The 22848-nt window shown below is 42.2% G+C and overlaps 1 protein-coding gene across 1 annotated transcript in view; it reads right to left on the bottom strand.

The window, feature by feature from the left end:
* Window positions 1-681: 681 nt before the first annotated feature.
* LOC119436649 (WD repeat and FYVE domain-containing protein 2-like) overlaps window positions 682-22848 on the bottom strand; it is a 25904-nt gene continuing 3737 nt past the window's right edge. The window contains exons 3-10 of the mRNA XM_037703608.1: window positions 19932-20082; window positions 19710-19783; window positions 19554-19608; window positions 17820-17970; window positions 14227-14339; window positions 4092-4218; window positions 2966-3071; window positions 682-834 (exon numbers count right to left, since the gene is read on the bottom strand). Coding sequence (XP_037559536.1) covers window positions 697-834; window positions 2966-3071; window positions 4092-4218; window positions 14227-14339; window positions 17820-17970; window positions 19554-19608; window positions 19710-19783; window positions 19932-20082 — 915 coding nt within the window. The 3' untranslated portion in view covers window positions 682-696. The remainder of the gene's footprint in view (window positions 835-2965; window positions 3072-4091; window positions 4219-14226; window positions 14340-17819; window positions 17971-19553; window positions 19609-19709; window positions 19784-19931; window positions 20083-22848) is intronic.

Here is a 22848-nt window from a genome sequence, read left to right as displayed (position 1 = left end):
ACCAGGCCACATAGCATAGTTTGGTTATATGCTGGAAGTTGTTACGTGCCCTCTAGGGAGCGTTCTACCGCAATAATTTTTCAAATTGGTTCATTAATAGCCGAGATAGAAATATTTCAGTGCCGTTAACCCATGATTTCAGGAGGCGAGCATCACCGCCAACATAGACATTCTCTCCACTTGCACACTCCCGTATAGCCTCCGCAAGCGAAATTCCTTCCATGAGTTCTCCCATACCGGAGCTGGAGAGGATTGCGTGACGCATACATCACGAGCCCCGCCTTCCCTTCCCTTCCCCCCCCCCGCTTTCTTGCTGCGCGGCACACTTCCGCAGACCACAGCTCCCACTGTTGGGAGCAGACCGCCACGATGGTGGGTGGAGTGGTACACTGGGAGAAGTTACGTGGCGTTTTACCACAATACTACTGGCCCACAGCACCTGCAGCCTTCCCCTATTGCCAAGTTACAAGTTACAGTGGTACAGAGTATAGAGAGCGTAGAGAGCAGCTGCTGCCAAATGTGCCAAACACCCACTCCTCACTCTCTAAACTTGTATTTTGCAATGCTATAAAGAGTGGAGTCGAGGTCTTTTACTGAAAAACTATGCTCTGTTCCTATTCGAGATGACTACTGGCTCACGCTAGTAGCATGCAAAGCACGTAAAAAGTGCCAGACAAAATAAAGTAGCCGCGTTTTTCATAAGAGGCCATAGGCAAAACACTTTTTGCTCACCTGTCGGATCCCGATCGTTTTCTGGTCCACCATTGCCTTGATGTTCCAGAAGAACGGACGAGAACACCGTTGGCACGTGTCGCTCTCTCCCCACTCAGGAGTCTGAGAAATCAGAGTGCATGTTCATGTAAAAAGCAGGCCCTGATACGGAATTGGGTACCTAAACTTTATTTGTGGGGGTTTAACACTCCAAAGTGACCGTTCAGCTATGAATGATGCTTCAGACTAATTCCGACCGCATCAGCTTCAAAAGATGAGCATTTTCGCAGTCTGCACTCACTGGAATGCAGCCACAGCTGCCAAGAATCAAACCCTTAACCTGGTACGCAGTAGGAAAGCACCAGGGCAATGGAGTCAACATGGCAGGTGCACCTTAACTTTACGTGATTTGACACGATTGCTGCACATTAAGCATGATGTGATTTCAAGACCAGTAATTAAAAATGGGACGCTTTTGATTTAAACAAACACCCCGATTTTCATACTTCAAGAAATTACAAATGCAATGCCCTTGATTGTATGCTCACCAGTTTTTGACAGTAAGAGAAAGAGTAATGGCAATTTGTTCTACAGAGGACAGGGCATCCCTCATAATTGCTATCGGCGGCTTCCTTGTCACTATTGACAGCTCAGAACACCTTATCTTCAGAGCAGTTCTATGGCAATTGAGGTACCACATTTCTAAAACGCCTTGCAGATCATATTAATGAACTCACAGAACAGGCACAAAGCTACCACAGCTGCAAGCAATGTGTGTATTGGATTAGAAAAATTGCCAATGCCAATGATGATAGCTTGTCAATATTGTAGTTTTAGTTATGTATTCAAAGCTAATGCACATGTAATTTTTTTTTACATTTTTGCGGAAAGAAAGTGTGCAGTAGAATCAAATAAATATGGTAACCCTTTGCGGTCATGTGTCGGGCCCCACTCAACATGCTAAAATATTGTTTTCGGTCAAATGTCAGGTAGCACCCAAACTTGATTGCGCTGGTTTTTCTATTGTGTTTGTTGCGGCACCGATTGGGAACCTTTTCAATGATTGATAATTGCACTTTGCTACGTCTGTGTACAAGGACAGCATTTCTTTAGCGATACACTTCAAAGAATTTAGAGGCTTTCGGTGGTATGAAGTATTAAGAGGACGGCGTGCATTATATGGAAAGATCTCACACTAGTTCAGTGAATCTGAAGATAATTTTAGCACCGAGGATGCATATATTCTGCCTTTAGACAACCAACAAACATCCTTGAATGAGAGCCCTGAAAAAATGAAGTGATGACAATGATCCTAGAGAAAACAGTTTCTGTGGTGATCGACTATATGATGCTGGCTGGAGACTGTACACAGTACAGGAGTCTCAGGAACGAAGAAACTTTTTTGAAATAAATTACTAGACATATGTTCACATGAGGGCTTTTTCTGCGCAACGTCCAAAACAGTGGGAATAGTTCCCAACTGGAAAGACCGCAAAATGGGTAAATGCTTATGACCACAAAGGGCTAATAAATGTCCACATATTATTGCTACATAACGATAAGTGCACCGGTAGCATTAAATAGTTTGCATGCTTAACGCACACCATATTTAAATTGTGTTCCAAAACTTGCACAAGCCGACAAGCAACATACCAAATGTACAAATGTATACAGTACATTTTGTGCCCTTTAGTCCTACATCTAAATCATTTGTACCATCATACCATGTTAACAGAATGATCTTACCCTCCCAACACCTCCTCTGTTGCTTTGCACTCTTATGCTATAGTGCCTGTGCTGCTATCACCACCTTTGAGCAGCAGCAAGCAAGTACATGTTCTGCAGCATTTGCCTGATGAAAAAGCTGAGCTCTTTGCACATGCCCTTCTGTGCACTACTATGTTCCTTTCCTCTAATAACCTTGGAAACCTGAACACAGTTACATTGTTCACATGCAAAAGATTATGCTCACACAAAACAGAGAGAGGACAGGCTTTTCTATAGCAGCTACTAGGGAGTACGTCAAGCACCTGGACACATGGCCTCACAGAAGGCCAGTACAAGCCACTAACAAAGAAACACAAGCCTGAAATTACCCTTAATAGGTGCCCTGTGTGATACTCTTTGACAATGCAATTTTCTTATTTATGGATTGCATTGGTGTCAGTAAAGAATTGCAAATGTCACAAAGAGGCACAAGGTGTAAGTAAGTTATTTTCAAAACCAATCGTTTTCAATATGCAAATCCACATACCTCTATCCTCTTGGTTGTCATATTCCAGAAAACCAGCATCGAATCTTCGCCCGCTGAAATAAGCGTCTTTCCTGGACTATGATAACACAATGCCGTCACTTTGTTGCTAGAAGACAAGAGGCAATATTTGTCAATATGATGAAAAGGCGAAGAAAGAAACATCAATTAAAGGGGCCCTGAACCACCCCTTGGGCTAACATAGTCTGCGGGTAGCATACGCTGCTGTGAACATCTCAGCCAAGTTTTGCTGTCGTACGCGGTGTGTGGAGCCCGCAAGCAGAGCGCGAAGTCACCTTTCTCTCAAACGCTCTCATTTCAACAGAAGCCATGATCCTCAGTCTTTTTGTCTGCTTTATTTCATAATAAGGCGTATTTTAATACTTGGCTGCTATTGGTTGCTGTGGTCGGCTACACCATGGCTGCCGCGGGGTGCCGCCATGAGTCCACTGGCTAAGCGCACTGCAGCTAGCTCGCTGAGGACAACCGCGTTTGGCTTACGTTTAGCGCGTTGTAGGCACCAAAATAGGAAGTCATGGCATCTACGTTAACATCCGAAATAAAATTTTAACTGCGCGCAACGGTGACATTTCGAAGGCGGAGCGCTGTGGCCACGCCCCACCTCGCCGTAGCCTTCGCAGTGCAAGGCAATGAAGAAGGAACGGGAGCACAGCGGAGGCAGTGTTAGATTGCCAATAACTCCACTTCTGCAGAATGCATTGAAGTACTTTTTGCAGCAAAGTATTTCTAAAATAGCCTATTCTCCCTTCAAATGTATTTCTCCACTTCGATAAAGAGTGGTTCAGAGCCCCTTTAAGCTTCCAGATACACAGCTAATTGTGCTTCTTAAGAGAAAAGCAGCAACAATAATACAGAACTAAGTTACATTATGATGGCAGCACCATGCAGGAATTTTTACTCACACAAGTTAGCAGAATTCACATATCACTGAATTCAGCAATGTCATTTCCATCAATGCAAAACTGCTGTTCATCAAAACAAGAAAAGTGTTCTTTGAACGCTTGGGCTGTAAACAACAAGTTCCGCAAAAGAAGCCTCCAATATTGTAATCAAATTCTATCGGTTATTCTGCTTGTGTTAGCAAAAAGTGGTGCAAAAAAAGACTTACTGGTGTCCCTGCAGTTCATAGGCAGTGCCCTGCTTGCCTCCAATGTCCCACACAATGATGGTCTGGTCAAAGCCACCAGAAAAAAGAAGCTTGCGTTCTGCATCCCAGGTTAGACACCGTATGCTCCCTGCAACAGGCATGCATAAGGCCAAGGTGCCCCTAAACAAGTGCAGAAGTGGTTATTTCACATTGCTAGTCCCCCCCAACTTGACTAATTTGCTTTACTTCAAAATTGAGTACAAAAATTGGCCAAGGAAGCATTGAAGAGACAGCAAAGTTGTCTTCAAGAAGGCATGTAACTAGAGCAACTGATAAGCAGTAGCAATGATTACGCAACCAATTACACAGCAGCAACCCCCTACTGATCTATTCTGCACAGCATGAAGAAAACAGAACAAAAGACATTTTTTGCTGTCCATGCTCTCCTATCCATGTTCAAGAAAACACCCTGCAGTGTACATTTATGCTAACAGTTGATGTACACATAAAAGCAGCATGAAGCTACAATGGAAAACCCTACAGGTTCTCGGAATGAAAGCTTTGCAGTTAAAAAGTTTGTTCTCATCTGAGGTTTGATCCTGACCCCATAGAGTTTCATACCAAAACTACCAGAGCAAAATCTGGCACTATGTCTGCTTGTGTTACCAGTATGGCTGTTCGGATAGCATGAGAATGATGGACCACACATAGATTTTCTTAGATTTTGTCTTTTTGGCTTTGAGTGACCTTGTTGATACTGTATCAATGCTTTTGAAGCTCATTTTACAATTCCACATTTGCAGTGTGGCAACAATCAGCCTCTAATTTCCAGCATTTCACACACCAACATTTTACACAACATTTCAACACACTCATGTGGCCTACGGAAACATTACAAGGTTAATACGCAACACAAATGAACCATAGGAAACAACAAAAGATCAATGATGCCACATCAAATTGTAAAAAAGTCTATGCACTATCCACAATTCCCATAATGACTAAAGTGATTGTGGCTTGACATTTCCCTCTAGTATTCTGTGAAACTCTAGGCCTGACTGGACCACCTTTTCAGGGCACTCTGCAAAAGGAGCTAAAGAGGAGGCTGGCAGTAGCAGGATGAGTGTAAATTAGTTCAGATAAAAGTACAGGAACATTTAGCAAACAAGTCCCACAGAAATCTGCAAGGTTGAGGTCAGAAAGCACCATCACCTTGCTTATTTCCATAGCAACTAATTAGTTTAATTTCATGCTTTGCATTTGAAGTGTACATGGATATTATGTACCATAAAAGAGAATGGTACTTCAGCAATTTGAAAGTGTTTCAACTTTGATGAATCAGAACAGCAAGCTGGTAATTAAACATCTTTGGATTCAAAGCATGAATCAAATGAGAAACAAAGAATACAGACAAGGGCGTTGCACTCCCAACCGACAGGTTCATTGTAACAATAAAAGGTCTGGCTGATGCACGAGACAAAAATCTTGATGACTAGCTAGCTCCCAGGTTATCTGGTTGTTACTTTAAAACCCAACATGTATCGATTCCCCATTCCAATTCTATCCTTCATTTACACTTTGTCACTGACTTGAACAGCACACCATCCACATTATTAGAAGAATCAGCTAGCTCAGAGTGGTGTAAATGAAGTGGGACACTAGGCGAGGCCAGGACGCTGGCTGCATCCTCTACATTCAAGGGGCCACGCCATGCACCCCACCCCACAGGCTTCATTGTCACCTGTTACTGTATACAGAACAGTTATGCGGACAAAGCATCACAACAAATAAATGTTTTATTCTTCTGCATAGTGTTAAATGATAAGAATGGAACAAAATAGGGTGGAAAGAATTGTTACATTAACTGGCCTGGGAGTCTTTAAAGAGGCTGCAAGGTTGGCAAAAATCGACAGGAAAGCTTCAGCGCAACATACAAGTGCATGATAAGACAATCACGAATTTTCATATTACACCTACAAATAGCTGGCAAGGGATTACAAATTATTTTCTGTCACTCGGGGCCTTACAACTACATCTACACTGTCAGATGAATTTTATTTCCCATGCACTAAAGCCAACAGCACCCAGTCTGACACATGAATTTATTTCACAACTCATGCAATCAACATCTGTTCCAAGAAGGTAGTGGCATTACATGGCTGACATTCAAGTGGACAACGCAATTAATTGCTTCAATGCAACATTCTGAAGCGCCAAGTACTATATTTGAGAATTATATGGAAGATGCTTCGAATGTAATGAACACAGTAATTTATAGCCAAACAACTATCAAAATTTTAACTGGTCAAAGAGAAATAAAAAATACATTGCAGCTTTTCTGTATGTGTAAAGCAGTCTTAGTGATAGCTAAGTAACCTTATTTAAAATGGCTCAAAGAGTGCTTGTGCAAACCTCTTAACCCCTCAAGTGTTTTATCTTTTTTTTTTAACTTCCTAACCAAAAGCGCCAATTTTTTTTATTGCCGATTTCGAATCGTATTGTACTAAAAAGCAACTACTCGATGTTGAAAAAATATTTGCACCCCACAGTAAGTCAAATCAACACAATACAGTTTATTTCTGAACATTACATAGGAAACCAGCTGCCTGGTGCTTATAAAAAAATACAAACCACAAAGAAAACAGTTGCAAACACCTCTTCATTCTTCACTTGTGCAGGCTAATCAACCTACATCTCTTCCTTTGTCACTGGTACCCATTTTTTGAGGTGGGAGTGTTCACTGGGACGAGAGCATTTTAGCTTTTCAACCGCATTGCGATTGGTTTCATCGACCACTAGTGTAATCAGTTCATAGTCGAGAAACTACTTTATGTACTCCAGATGGTCATCTGGTGATATCAAATTGAAAGTCTTGCCTGGAATGGCCAAAAATGAAAACCTAGGAGGCTTCGCGCCAGGATTGTCGACATCAAGCTGCACCCACTTAGGAGCACTCGCAATGTTCACTTCAGAGATGTTATCACCAGAAGAACTGCTAAATTCAGTGTCATCGCTGTCTTCATCACTTCCGAACACAAGATAAACATTGGTATCCGAATCATCTTCACTGGAAGAAGTTGAAGATGAAAAGCTTTTTTTTTACGGGTTGACGGGCCAGCTATGCATGTGTCGCCGCCACCAGACGCCATGTTTAAAGAAAAACAGCACTCCTGCCGCAGGAGAAACCGAAATCGTCAAGTAAGTGCTTTCATCTGGTGGGTGACACACGATCTAAGCCATAGACTGAGTGCTTCTCGTCCTAAACACTCAAGAGGACAACCTATTCTGGTAGGACGAGTTCTGCTCATCCGAAACACTTAAGGGGTTAATCACAAGCACTGAACCCCCTCACCAAATATGCTTTGCTTGCGCATCCAAGCACAGGTGCTACCACAGCAGCACACTGTAAACGATCCTGCTTGCAAGCACTTCGCTTGCACATCTTCAGACTCATTAGCATGTATCCAACCTTATGACAGCAGCCTTAGCTTCCACTGAATAAAGCTCATTCATTTTTATTTTTCTCATTGCTTAATGCTGCAACCTCCCCCCTTGGTTGTGTCACTCTTCTTGATCTGCTGAAGTTTACTGAGCATTCAATGTGCACCATGTGATCCACAGGCAGATATCGTCAATTGGTATATGCTGAGAAAACTTCTGGCTGAACCATTGACAGCTATCGCAGCAGATGATGTGTATAGCTACATTTTTCTGGGGTAGAGGTGGGATCTGCAGGTAAGAGCTCTTGCATCTATTTGCAAGCATGAAAGTTGTCACTCTTCCGCTCACCACAGACACGTCAATCAATCAATAAAATTTTTTATTTCCAACAAGATGGTTGAAAACCTGGGTGAAAAGTGGCCAGAGACAACTTGAGGGCACCGGGGTCTAGCATCACCTTTCTGTAAAAATCTGAACTCGTGTTGCCAATGGCACACACTGAGCCTGCCAGGCTTATAAGAAAGGGATAAATAAACGCATAATCCGGTTAGGTTCATTAGACTGAAAAAGTATTAACTGAAAAGAATTTTCATTAATTTCATGGTAAGAGGTCAATTATTAGAATAGAAAATTATGGTTAAACTTTTTTTTTTTAATACTGCGCGGGAACCTCATCGTTGGTGCATTAGTGAATGCAAGACATTCTTGTTTATTTACGGTGCATACTGTCAGTTGAGATTTCCTTGATTTTCTGGATGTTTCTTTCACCAATACTGTCGGAAAGACCATTTTGAAATGTGTAAAACTTTGGGCTTGTTTCTTCATCTTCAGTGCCAGCACTCAGTGCATGCCACAGTGAGCACTTCTCAATTGCGCAGGTCTCCGCCAGGATCACGTAAAACAAGGATTTCAAATGCTGGCTTTGCAAATGAACATCGTGGCCATACTTCCCCGACTGAGAAATCTCGCAGTGTTTCAAAAGAGAGATCTCATGTAGTCTCCGAAATTCATATCATTTACCGGGGCACTGGAGAACATTCGAGTCACTCCAAATCCAAATGCATTGCGCTTAATGCACTCTGGACAGGACTTTTTTGAAAAGCTGGATCAAATGTGATCATATAGACCGTATTTCTCAAACTTTCATAGAAAAGGGCTGTGCAGAAATGAACAATTTATCATAGAAATGATAAAATTTATCAACAGAAAAAAAAAAAAATTCATGACATTCGCCACGAAATGGAACATGACACTGTAGATCCTCTACTACCACTTAATGTTGTCAACTTAGATTTTGATTTGTCAAGAGTACCTGCTGTTTTAGGCACGCAGACTTCATGAATGTGCATATGTTAGCAAGAGTGGTAAAGCACTCTTGGCTTACCTAACCTAGACATTCTTGTCTCGCTGCAGTGTTTCATCAAAATATAGTCCTCACTACTGCCTTGACTCTTAATAATCCATTCAGGCTTGTGTGATACCCTTGTTCCATTGCCGTGACCAGACAGCCGTAAGGCTTGGCGCCCACTATGTACTACTGCGAATTCCTTTGTTACTGTGTGTTCTGTATTTCTGTGCTCAGCATCTCCTTTTTATGCTGTGCACCGAGCCAAAGGCACTAAACTATTAGAAACTGTTAGTAGTCACTCATACAGATTAAAAAAGTATATATATATATTATATGTATATTGCTCCCCCAAAAAATAAGGAGTGCGACACTATCTATAGAGTAAGAGACAAATGTGCCACGATGGCTGAAAAGCAGAGCCTTTAGCAAAATAATACAAACCACTTTTGCCTGCTTCACAGTGTGCAGGGTAAACTATAATAACAAACAACAAGACAACACATTTAACAATACCAATTTACTACTGTTAACTGATAGTTAATTAAGGAGCGTCACATCAAGCTTGGGACATTCCCACAGAGCCAGCGAGGCTGACATTTCTAGGCGACACTAGCAGCACCTGGATTTTAACAGTAGTTGCATGACTAACAAAAAAAACAAGGAAAAGTGAACTAATAAAGAGAAATGTTATTATCAATAACTCCTCATTCAAAACTAAAAATGACAGGTGACCTCTGAATAATTTATGGTTGCTTGGAAAGTTAAGTGCACACCAAAAGCACAATGAAGGTTGCGAAGCTTCAATATGGCAGCTGGTGGTCCGCATGGCAGATGAAGTCAGACACTTTGGCAGCTCCTGCCATGGCAACAAACCACTAGCTTTGGTACGGCATTTCCTAAATGGGAGATACCTGCCTGTGTCCTGTTCTGTGTTTTCTGTTCAAAGCAGCGCGGTGCAAAAACTAAGTATTATGTATAACTAACTAGCCCCATCACGCTTCTCCAGGGGAACGTGAGCTGTCTGTCACTGAATGAAGAAATATATCCGACTGGTTCTAGCGATATCTGGTGCATACAAGCATACCTACCAACTCTGCCGAATTTTCCATAAACTTTACGAATTTTGGATTGTTTAACGAGCTTATGAAAGTTGCGTCAAGTTTTATGAAAAATGCCGTTCGTGAAAAAGTATCACTCCTCATTCTTCGAACCTCCTGTTCAAAGTTTCTCTGTAGTGGAAGGGTGCAAGAGGGGCGCTTGCTTCAAGCAAGCTGATAGACAAGTTTCTGAAGCATGCGAAATCTGCAACAGCTAAGTCAAGAAAAGGCTACTGTAGTATAAGAAACACTGCATTGCTTGCAAGTCTCAGCTGTTCCAACTTTGCTGCTGCTGCTTGTGTGCTGCATCGAAAGCTAAACCATAGTCTAATAAAGTGCGTGTGTACCCCACAAAAGGCGTGTGGTCAAGGCTAACTTTAAATACCACGTGGTACCGAATGAGCGTGTTTGTTTGTTTAAAACAGACTTCGAATGTCGTGCTGCGCACAGGTTGTGTGATAAAAAACTAAAAACTACCATGGCAGTATTCATGTTAAGCTTGAACAGGGTGTTAGTCAATAGGGGCTACCTACATTTAACGTGGCATGGGAGCAACAAAAGCTCAATGCACAAATGCATACAGTATGTACAAAGGACAGAGTATCTGCATGCAATGAAGGCAGCATGCAGCGGAAAATGAAGCTGCCTATGGAAAGCAGGATATGATGTATGAGAGAAAATGCACAGGAGGAAAGTGCAGCAGAACAAGGCACGGCACATGGGAATACGAATTTTGCGACAATGTTGATGCTTATGTCTACAAGCTTCGCACCAATGGACTATCAACAGTGGCAAAAACCGAAGAGAAGCATGACATGCCTCTACAAACCACGGTGATACCCTGTAGAGACATCACAGTGCGAACTGTAATGTAGCAGCTGATGAGGACAGAGCTTAGTAAAGGGGGGTGCAGCCCATGCATGAATAATTTGCAAAGTATTTTTACTGAAACAGCAGTTAAAAGCTTGAAACTGGGCTTGCTGTGTGCGTCTCTCCGTCCTTTCCAATACACTGTCACCAAATGTAGTCATTATCACGTCATCAGGCCACCTGGTAATCCTTGGCCTCCCCCTTGCTACCCTTTCCAACACATTATGTGTTATGTACGAATGATGGCAAAGCGCGTGGAGGGTAGCCAAATAAGCGCTTGAGCGCTTAGACCAAATCTTTACCCACCACAGCCACTGGTTTCAAACTCGTGTCCTTGCAGTAATGTGCACTTATGAGCCGGATGTGCTAACCACTCTGCTATTGTGCAGCATTCAAGCTTGGTAATTTGGGCAAGGTGCTGTGCCCAACACAGACTCAGTGGTGTCATCTGTGCCTGTATTTCAGAGGCCAGAATAAGCAATACTGCAGCAGAGGAGGACAATGTTGTGTGCATTGCTAAGAAGTTGTTCTTCAGAAGTTTGCAGCGTCAGCTGTGAGAACCTGCTGCTGTTGTAGTAAATGAGTTCAGCGCCAGAGGAATCGCGTAAATCTGTAGTGTGGCAGTTACACAAGAATACATGGTATACAGTTAACTTCCATTAATTCCATCTTAACAGGACCGACAAAACTGATTGAATTAAACAAAAGGCAGAAAAAACACCAGAACATACGATTGATTTACTTGGCAGTATTTGCCTACCAACGTTGGCTTCGCCGCAATAAAACCGTGTACAGTGCAGTCCACTTATAACGATACCACATATAACAATATATCGGTTATAACGATAAGTCGACCTAAGAGTATCAACTTATGCATTAGGGCTATGAGAAAAAACAAAACATATATAACAATATATTATTCACCGCATATCGGATATAACGTTTGAAATCTTGCTTCTGGGCAGCGTTTTTCATGCAGAATAATCGCGAAATTTGCGTTCCTAAGTTGCCTGTTCCTAAGACGGGGCAAAAGTTTGCCTACGTGAGTTCGTATTTGCCGCCATTACCGTGCAGGCGCAGCGCATCCCGCTCGCTCGCCGATTGCGAACGAAAGCCACGGAGAGCATCGCAAGTTGACGCAGCATGCACAAGATAGCGCCAGCTGCTTCGCGGCGGCGGCGGACGCGCGAGCGTTCAGAGGAGAGGAGAGGAGAGGGGGAAGAAAGTGATAAGCGAGTGGCGCCTGTACGGCTTACGCTGCTTTTACAATCTCGTGCTCTCAGCGAGCGCGGAAATTCGCCGCGGAAGGAGTGGGAGGTGCGCCGACGAAGCGCCAAGCCGTCTCTCTCGAGACGAAGCTGTAAATTTAGCAAGACTCGAAAAAGTACGAGCTCGCGCAGTCAATGATATCGACAATTATGAAAACCGGGAGCGCCACGATCATGAAGGCTAGAAGCAGTGGCCATGCCGATCAACGGAAAAAGCGAGCTTTGTCGGCCAGGACAAAACCCTCATGGGTGAACCTAACACGGTGGAAGCCGCCGACATTACCGAACTGTGGGAGCACGTCGCTACTGACGATGAAATAGGTAGTGCTTCTATGGAGGAGTTTTTAAGTGCAGGTAGTGCTGCCTCGTTCTGCAAAGAGATCTCCATTGGGGCGACCGTTGTCCCGACAGACAGCGGCGTTGTGCGACAGAGGCGACGACAGCAGAGGCAGTGACGACGAGACTGACAATGGCCCGTCATTGACACCGACCCCGATGTTCAACCAAAGTGCAATGTCGTCGATCGAGTAGTCATTGATTTGACGCACGCTAAATTATAGCCGCCAGTGTTCGCGCAACAGCTGGACGCGATGCACACGGCGGTTGTGAATCCGAAACTTCTGCGAAAGCAAGCGCAGATTTCTATTGCAGCGCGCATAACGATTGAGACGCTATTTAGAGGTATAAATAAACATTTCGTTTTTCCCTGCCTACTTTCTACAACGTCAATTTTTTACCGCAAGTGGCAAATTTGGTTTTGGGACTAACATGCATATATTCGTTTTTTTTTTAAACGGCAGTCCAGATATAGCGATGATCGGTTATAACGATCGGATTTTTCGTTCTTCTTGACATCATTATAAGTGGACTGCACTGTAATTCGTCATCACGCTGCACTCTGCTGACCTATTTCTTTTGTTATCAAATAAAGCGTTGTCCCCTGTTCTCAAACTGCCTAATGTATTGACAGCTTTTAAGAGCCATGTGCAGTAGAAGCCCTGTGAATATGTTCTTTACTAAAAACTTTCCTAGCCGCAATGCCACTTCATTTCCCGTATAACAGCACGCTCACTGCACCTCCCACATGCTACATTTACTTTCTGCAATCTCATGAGTAATTAATTTAGCACAGGTTTTCAACCATGCCGTCATGCGTAATAGTTTATGGCCACAACACCCCCAAAAATTTTAACTTCATAGCGGGCAAGTTCTGGCGTCAACAATAGCTGCGTGCACTGTGTGCACAACCACCACAGTGCGGCTCCAAAATTCTAACTGTGCACCCAAGTCACAAGAATAAGTTTTTTTTGTGGATCCCATAATCCATAAGCATTTTTCTGGCCGACAGTGCAGTTACAGCACAACAGCGGAGTCCCTTCCTCAAACTGTAGTTTTTTATGAAAATGCATGGTAGTTACCATATTTCTTCCATGACCAAGAGTGACCACATTTCACACTGCAACTTACTTATCATGTTTCCTATGGAAAATGGCCTTAGAAGCAAATCAGGCATCAAATATCTGGCAGTCCATAAATGAATAATGCAGGATGTGTGGGCAAAGCCAATATTGAACACAAACTGATAGAAATCCAGAGCTAGGCAAATGGCCCATGCAAACTAGCCAGTTCACCATGTGTTCTTAAATAAAATTAAATTCTGGGGTTTTACATGCCAAACATCACAATATGATTATGAGGCATGCCATAGTGGGGGTCTCCAGATAACTTTGACCACCTGGGGCTTTTTAATGAGCCCCTAATCTAAGTGCAAGAGCATTTTTGCATTTCGCCCCCATCAAAATGCAGCCGCGGTGATCAGGACTGCTGCGCTCATAATTATTTGTGCTTATTCATTAGTGGACAATGTGGCACTGCAGTTTCTGGAAGGGCTCAGTGGTACCCTGTGAAGAAAATATACAAGCTGCCCTCACGAACATGTCCTAAAACTCAGTGAGATGAAATCTGTAGCCTGCATGATAGTTATACATTCAAAACAAAAGATGAAAATGATCACCTTTGGCCTGTACAATGCATACAATGCGGCAGTGTGCATTGAATCTACATTAGCAGTGGTTATTGAGCCCCCCAACATGTGGAATAAGCTCGGATACAAAGACATAAAAAAGACTTACCAGAGTGACCCTTGAGGGTAGTGACAGGCTTATAGCCAGTTTGCTCCACCTTCAGCATGGTTATCTGCCCAGAGTAGTCTCCGACAAATGCATGCTTGGACTGTGCATCAAACCTGGCAAGCGTCAATTAAGGTAGTACAAACAGCTGACACAAGGCAGTCGTAATCCTAGTTTATGAACCAATTGAAGCAAACGCAGCACAAAGCACTTTGCATGCTACTCTTGCTGCCCACTCACATATGTTGCAAGACCTCATATTGAGGCCGAGCCAAGTCCAAGTTTGTGCTTACTTCACTAGCTCTTAGTGGAGCACCAATTGGGTGCTAATTCGCATCCTGCTGTAATGTCACACTGAACAGAAAAATAAAGTTTTGCAACCAAACACTCATGCACAACTTGTTAAACTAAGCTCATACAGTGACCTTTCTCCTACAAGGTTTACTAATCTTTCTTTTCGTATATGATCAGAAAAACCAGCACCAAATGCAAAAGCATCCGTGTGTATATAGGGTGTCTCAGTTAACACTAGCCAAGCGGCTCAACGAAAAAGAATGATTAAAAAAACACTGCAAGCTACAATTTTAAGACCTATGGTGCTTAGTTGTCATGATGGTGACGATCGAACACCATAGGTCTTATGATATCTTGCACCATGTTTTTTAAAACTTCTTTTCGCTGAACATCTTGGCTAACATTACCTGGGACACATGGTACATAGTGTACCACAATATTTCTTTTTACATGTTTGTGCATTGCATTATACAAGCTATAACAAAAACTAGTGCTGGGACTTCCTAATAGTACAGCAGAATCTGCTGATATGAAACTGAGGAGGAAGAAAACTATTTTTCCATTTGCCCAAACTTTTGCTTTAAAGAGGAGATGCATATGATGTATGCAAGAGATCCCTCCCATACTACAGGCCACGATGGATCACAACTATACAGATCATCATTACGAGACTCTTCTCCTTAGCGATATCGCTTGTCACTTTAATGCTATTAGCCACTATGACATCTACTATCACAGCAAACATATGTACTTTATGCAGTTGTTATTTCATCGTTTCCATCATGATGCAGAACAGGAGGCAGACACTAAGCTGAGAAAAATGAACACTGCAGGAAAATCAACATAAAAATGGGGGAATTATCTGATGAAATGGTTTTTCTTTATTCTTTAACATTAATTTTCCATGCGTTAATAGAACTGTGGCTGGCTCATATGCACTGTAACAGTCAACAAGGGCCTTGGTAGTTCTGATGCCAGTTCTGTTTAATCAAAGTACAGAATCACCATGTCATTCCATTTGAGGAAGTTTCGTTTAACCCAATTCAACTGTATTCACCACTGCACTAGGAAATTATGAAAAAGACATTTTGGAATAAAACTAAATGAGGGGTTATGCTGAAATAGCAATTCTACAGCAAGGTTGGTAACCAACCATGATAAAAAAAAACACCAGGCAGGCTGCACCCCCCATCTTCAAGCTGTTTTTAAACACTAATTACCATTTGTAGCTACAGCAATTGCTGAATTTTACTGATTGGAAGTAACAACACACACCTAGCAACACCACAGTACATTAGAACACTTGCAGCTTCACTGACATCTGGCAAAAGTTCAGTGCACAGCCTAGTTTAAATCCAGCCCACTAAAAACACAGCCACGTCCAACCAAGGGTGAAACTGACTGCACACACAGCACACCACAGGCATAACTTTCGATAGCCTTGTCTATGACAAATTGTGACCAACTACTGGCGGCGAAATTTCCAACATAAGAATATCATGCAAAAAGGTTGCAGCAACCTTGGATAATTAAATGCTATAAAATAATTTATAGGCAATGTCTGTCACGTTTTTCTATCTACGTGCTGTGTCAAAATACTGAATGTTTTCAACAATGCTGAACTCCTCAATTATTAAACATGTTTATGCACGCAAGAGCCGAAATCAACTCAAGCATGACATGCACTTAATTGTGGCACAGGTAGAGGTACTCTGTAGGAGTACTGACGAAGAGGTACATGCATGAATTCATCTCACATGGCTTCTGAAATTGCTTTTGCATCCCAATGTCAGATGGCCCTACCATTTGTTCACAAAGAATGGCAATTAAAAAGCTGCAGCTTTTCTGCTTGCACACTTTCAGACTGTCATCAACTGAGACACAGTACAAATTACACTGCCACATGGTAATGCCATGACTAGTGGGAACAAAGTAATGGTCTGATGAGGAGGTGAACCTAATAATAGATAAGTTTTGTTATGTGTTGTTTAGTGGGTGATACAACACCGAACTTTTGTTAAACAGGGCATAACTGGGTTTATTAAGCACTGGGGTACACGAATAGATGTGGCTACATGGCGGTAGGAATACAGAGTGCATAGAGATGGGAGAGCTGCGGAGCCAGAGGGCCAGATGCAACTTGATATTTCGTCTGCTCGAAGTTCATAGAGGAGGAGGGTTGCAGAGCCGGAGGAAGCAGAGAATTCAGAAAGCTGGGCAGCATGAAACATTGCATGGGATGGTGGCGCCATCTCTCAATCCTTTTTGTAACAAATGAGTGAATGGTTTTAGTACCCTGAAGCTACACCTAAGCTGCTAAAGGGTCACATAGTGGAGCGCTCTGGATTAATTTTAACCAGCCAGTTCTTTAACCTCTCGACGGACAGTGCCGTACATGCACAGAAATGCGAGCCTGTCAGAACGGGCGATGTAGCATGTATGTGACAGCACCAACTAATCTGTAACTGCACACTACTGAAAACAAACGCTGTCTAAAAGATGCTATCTCTTGGAGGCCATAAAAAACTATCTTGTCAGTTTACATCTCAATGCATGCAAGAAATTATTTTTAATTTTGTTTAGCAGTCTGCTTTATTGCTTCACTTACAATATTAATCCTGCTTAGTTTAGTAATGGATGCACAAAGGCATGCTGTGCTCTGTCCATGCAATGTGCATGTAAATACTACTAGGTGCACAAAGCAGAAGGACATTTGAGCATGCAGAGTGGGACAAGCCATTGTGTGTGGAGCTGCACATTTATTTATTTATTTATTTAGTAAATAAATCATGAAATCCCACTCACCGATGAATTACAAGTTACTCCCAAAATTTCATAAAATACAGCATAAAGGCTGTAATATTGCCAATGTTTCCAAGAGCGGATGGGGGACCATATTTTGCAATAATCTTCATTCTAAATTACCTTGCCCTTAGTCAATGTCTAGTACGAAGCTGCACTCCTGCTATTGCCAGAATTGGCCACTAAATGGTAAGAAATGAACAGAATCGGAGGAAATTTATCTTTGCAGAATACGGCCCCTGGCTTTTAAATACTCTTACAAAGCAATACACACTTTTTCACTCGTGGAAGCATAGATAACAAGGCCACAGGGGAGCGTGTATTTCAGACCCTTGAAAGGTTTGCATGATGAAGCCTCAGTAAAGAAGCATTTTGGTATTTTGCCTCCAATAGATTGCAACTGCCACAGTAAAGAGTCCACAACCTTGTGCTTAGCAGCAGAACACAGGCACCAAGCCATCAGCGTGGACACAAAGGACAGGGGCACAAGAAAAGGATACTGGAGAGCCATGCACCAGGCCCCACTCTGGAAGGCACCAAGTCGCCGGCCTGTCTCGGAGCAGTGCCACAGGAAGTGCTTGTCTCTGGCCACACTCAGCACCCACTCAGCGATGAGGGAGAACACTATGCCCATCACCCGGCCCTGGTGTGCTGCAGTCACCCAAGAAAGTCGCAGCCCCATCCCAAGAAACAACCCATTTAAAACCCCATGCAAAGCAGTCAGGAGGCCACAGGATCTACAGCTCTATTGTTGCTATGTTCCCAGGCAGCCCCTTTTTCCAAGCTTTAAGCAGTATACTGCTACCTGGCACCAGTTAAAGACCAATCATTCAAGTGGCATTCAATGCCACATTTATTGTATTCAGTTTCACTTCTATTTTGTTCTTGATGTTCACTTTATCACTCAAAACCTCTCTTTAAAACTGCTGTCAATGACATTAATTACACATTTCATCTGTACAACTTTTGTAGCTCTGAACTTGCGGTCATTTTCATGCATGTACGTATCCCCATATTATATATATATATATATATAGTTTGTTTTTTTGTGTATGGCTGTGTAACACACACAATTTTGCCACCACTAAGCACTGCGTCAAAGTGGCGGGAAATCTGGGGAGTGCTGGTGTCATGTTGAAGCTAACATGAAAAGGACATGAAAAAATAAACCACTATTTGCTTTCATCAAAACGTAACTTCTATAATTTTCAAAATCTTGCACTTGCAGGCAGTGCAGCAAAGACAGCACAACATTCATTATGGTGACACAATGTAAGCCAACTTATACGTCAAAATTGTTTGCCTGTGCCTAGTATCTACATGCAAAAAAAAAAAAAAAGTTAAAAAATGTTTCAAGACACTTCACATAATTGTTTTTATGGTGCATCATCCATTTCAGATTACAGTGAAAAAAAATTTTTTTTTTTGGCTGTATGCAGAGATCATACAATTTTCAGAGTCCCAAATGAAACACTACTTATTGTGTCTCCAGCACACTGCAGTAAGCATGCACAATATTCAACTTTCAGCTAGTCACAGTGTGTTTTGAAGATACTGCTTGCTTTAGAGAGGTCAACTGCAGTGAAATTTCACACTGGATAAATTGGTTATAAACGAGTACCATTTAGTACTACTGAATCAATCTTGGCAAAGCTTCAGGGCTGGTAATTGTCTAATTTCCTTATTAGCTGCCTTTAAATAGCACCTCAGTAGATGACGTGTGCACCAAGGGGGATAGCAGATGTGATGTAAATCTCCAGCACACTGCCTCAGAGATTTTCAGTGTGAACTGCTTAATCTCAGGAGTCACGCCGAGCAGCTGTGCTGGTTCTGGACGTTCTAGGTTCCAAGTCATTTCTAGCAAGCAGTAACGGCTTCCGCCCCTCCCCCCACCCGTTTTCGTATCACAAAAGTATATTTCGTTAGCTTTTTGTGACAAGTCCACTCATATTTCACACATAAAATTCTGCATGGAGGCTGCTACACATTTACACCATTTGAAACTTGGTTTTTTACATGGTCCAATATTTCGTTGCAATTGGCTTTTAAAACTGAGAAGCTACCGTGTACCCTTGCAGTTGTGCAGAAAAGCTTGATTATCTTTGTGTATGTGTAAGTTCCTCAAACTTCATATTGACTCAGTGTGCTCGAATTGCAAGAAGTTGCCTTCTTTTTCTTATTTTTATGACTTTCAATCTGAATTTCGAGTTCAAGCAAGGTAAACTTCAACTCACCTAAATAATTCCTCTGATGAGTCATCTTGTTGAAATCATCAGAAATTTGAAACTCCTGCAATCAGAAAAAGTAGACAAGATACATGCCTTGCTTTCTACAGAGAGGCTACAGGCTGCCCAAGATAAGAGCAAGTTGCTTCTCTCATGCCAACCCACCGATATGGAGCCATTGTCCATTCCAATAAATAACCTTCGAGTTTCAGAGTTGTAGTCCATTGCTGATGCAGCAGCTAGGGAAGTAAAAAAAAAAAAAAATTGTGATAGACACCTTTTAGTCAAATAATGCCATTAACAATAGGTGCAGCAAAAAAAAAAAAGGGGGGGGGGGATGAATGAAACTAAATAATGAAAGTATCAATTCACGCATGTGTCACTTACACGGCATGGTGAGGCATATGCTCGGCCAGTACTGTCCAGTGTCTCTCCGCAGCCATACCCTGACAGTCCTGAGGAACAATTGCCACAAAACTTTTGACAAAGTGGGAATATTGCTACACAGGGTGCATTTTTTTTTTTTATTGCTGACCAACTAAATAAAAGTAAGCTGGGTCCTGGATTATATAACTAGGTGGCACTATAGATAAGCAATTCCTAGACCAAACTGGCTAATTATCTTTTTTTCACAGGCTTCAGGGTATATGTTTACATCACAAAGTCAAAGATGGTAACCATTCAAACATGGTTTGCATTATTCCAGTCCCTGTATACAATTGTGCACTAAAGCACACCACAAGGTCCCTCCTGCCATGAACACAGATAAAGGAGATATCGCACGCCGAATCGTGTCACACCCTAGCCACATGGCTACGAGTAGGCGTCCGAGTCAGTCAGATAGGGTGTGTCGTGATATGACGTGTGATATCTGTCCCTTACCTACGTCACGGGCACAAAGAGCCTCCTCAACGCACGCATTTAAGCAAAGGGACACAGCATCTATTTGTGAATAACTCTACCCACGTCATCGATTCGGACACTAAGATACAAACCATTGCTTGGACTTACTATCTCTGACCGTAAAGTTTGGAACTAAAACGTTAAATAGCAACTAGGAATTATTTATCTTAAATTTCCATCTGGCTAGTAGATAGCCTAGGGACAAAATGAGAATATCTCAACTATAGCGAATCTTCTTGTTTTTAAAATGTGTAACATAAAAAGCCCCGTATACATTCTATAGAACAATTTCCCTTCACACCTACCATCTCCGAGTTAGTAAAGGTTATCTTCCTTGCACACGCATAAATTTTTTTTCTTAAGACTGACATGCAGAAAGGCTAAGGAGAGAAAAAAAAAAGCCAGAAAGTTTTGGTACACTCACATTCCAGAATAAAGTTTGTAGGATAGGGCTAAACTCACGAAAGAATGGCCAACAGCACTCAACATGGTCTTCATAAGAGGGATGCAGAATGTTAATACACTATCAGCTATTACCACTTTGAGATCTATGAAGTTTTGAGGTGTGGCAGAAAAATTACTGCATGGACAGTCTTAGCACCACTAAGAACATGTCTAACAAACTTGAGAATGCACATCATACCAAAAAGTCAAGGAAAGCCACAGCTCTCCTGAATGTACAAGTTCATTAACTGCTATGAAGCAGTTAATAAACGAAGTGGCTTAAATATGTGTTTACAAAAAAAAAAAAAGCCCACACGTTCACAGATGCATAAGTGGTGCCTGATATTCAGTTAAATGCCCTAGATCAAAGGCTGTTCAACTGCTCGTAGACCTCTTTATTGGCATTAACATCCATGCCCAGTTATGAAGGTTCACTAAAAGCTGAGTTGCAGTATACAAGCGAAAGAATACTGTTCAGAGAAGGAGCAATGGCTGCCACAAGACTACACACACCTGTAAGTGATTAACAATGGTCAAGCTCAAGGCTAGCTTTAGGACTCCGGTTTTGCAGCTAGTTAATGCCAAGAATACAAAAAGTGCACCAAAAAAAGGTCTACATGAGAGTAGAGACAAAAGTAATAACTGACGAATGTAATTATAACCAATTAATTCCGAGGTATTACGTGCCAAAACCACGATATTATTATGCGGCATTCAGTAGTGGGGGACTTCGGATTAATTTTGACCACCTGGAGTTCTTAAACATGCATCTAAATTTAAGTATACGAGCATTTTTGCATTTTGCCCCCATTGAAATGCAGCCACCACGGCTGGGATTGAAGCCGCGACAAGATCAGCACCACAACACCATAGCCAAAGCTACCACAACAGGTTAGCAATTGTAACTTAGTGGTGCTAAATGCAATTAAAGAATGCCAGGACTGACACAGCACATTTATTGGAAACAAAAGAAGCTGCTCTAGTTTGGATTTAAAAAAAAATATACCTTAAAAGAGACCATCACAAAGGCTCAGTGTTTCAGCCAGCAATGAAAGACTACCATTCCATGCACATTAACAGATGTTAGACTCCACATGACTGCTTTATAAAATAATACTACAAATCCTTTGAATCCTGCTTCAGCAAAGTGCAGTCTTCGCCAAAAGGACACAGGTTGCAACACCGGCCACTGAAGTAGTTGCCACACAATTTGGTGGGAAATCAATGAAAATCTTGGCATTACAAGCCTGCTGAGAGTAAGGAGAACCATTGTTCTAATTCACCAGAGCTTTGGACCAGCCAGTGGGAGTACTAAAAGGAGCCCTTAGCACAATGAGATGCTGTAATCTGCATAGTGGCCTGAATGTTTCTGACAAGACTGCCTACATTTAGGGCACATTTTAGATGAATAATAGCGTGCACAATGACTTAGATAACAGGAATTCACGAAATAATTGATCTCACGTCTAATAACATCGTCTACGTTTATGCTGTGTGTTGTGTTTACTACTTCCACCCACAGACCTTTCTGGAAAGCTAAAGACAATGCATCTGTGGTCAGACCAGGTGCACAGTCTCTCACTTTTTTTGCGATACTTTCCATGAATGAACAGAAAAACTCGTGCTTTCAAGAATACATGCGTTAAGGATTGTGGACACAGACTTGATGGCCATGCCAATACAATATAAACAGCATCACGAACGGTTCACACAGCCATCACGCAAAGTAGCATGACCACCTACGACGAAACAATTACTGACCCCACTTTAGCGTACGAAGGCTAAGTGTGTACTCCGCAAAGTTTTCGATAACAGTTGATCGCTCTTCTAGAACCTGGAACAACGCAATCGACCACACAGACACGCCCACGTCAAGGGGCTGCTCAAACCGGTGCTAAATAAAGTGGACGGGGCCACTGCGGCCTGCAATGGTGTTCAAGTTACCAGCTGATAAGAT

The sequence above is a fragment of the Dermacentor silvarum genome, chromosome 1, assembly GCF_013339745.2.
Source record: "Dermacentor silvarum isolate Dsil-2018 chromosome 1, BIME_Dsil_1.4, whole genome shotgun sequence".
Taxonomy (NCBI): Eukaryota; Metazoa; Arthropoda; class Arachnida; order Ixodida; family Ixodidae; genus Dermacentor; species Dermacentor silvarum.
The sequence above is the reverse complement of the archived record's forward strand: the minus strand, read 5'-3'. Positions and strand labels throughout refer to the sequence as shown.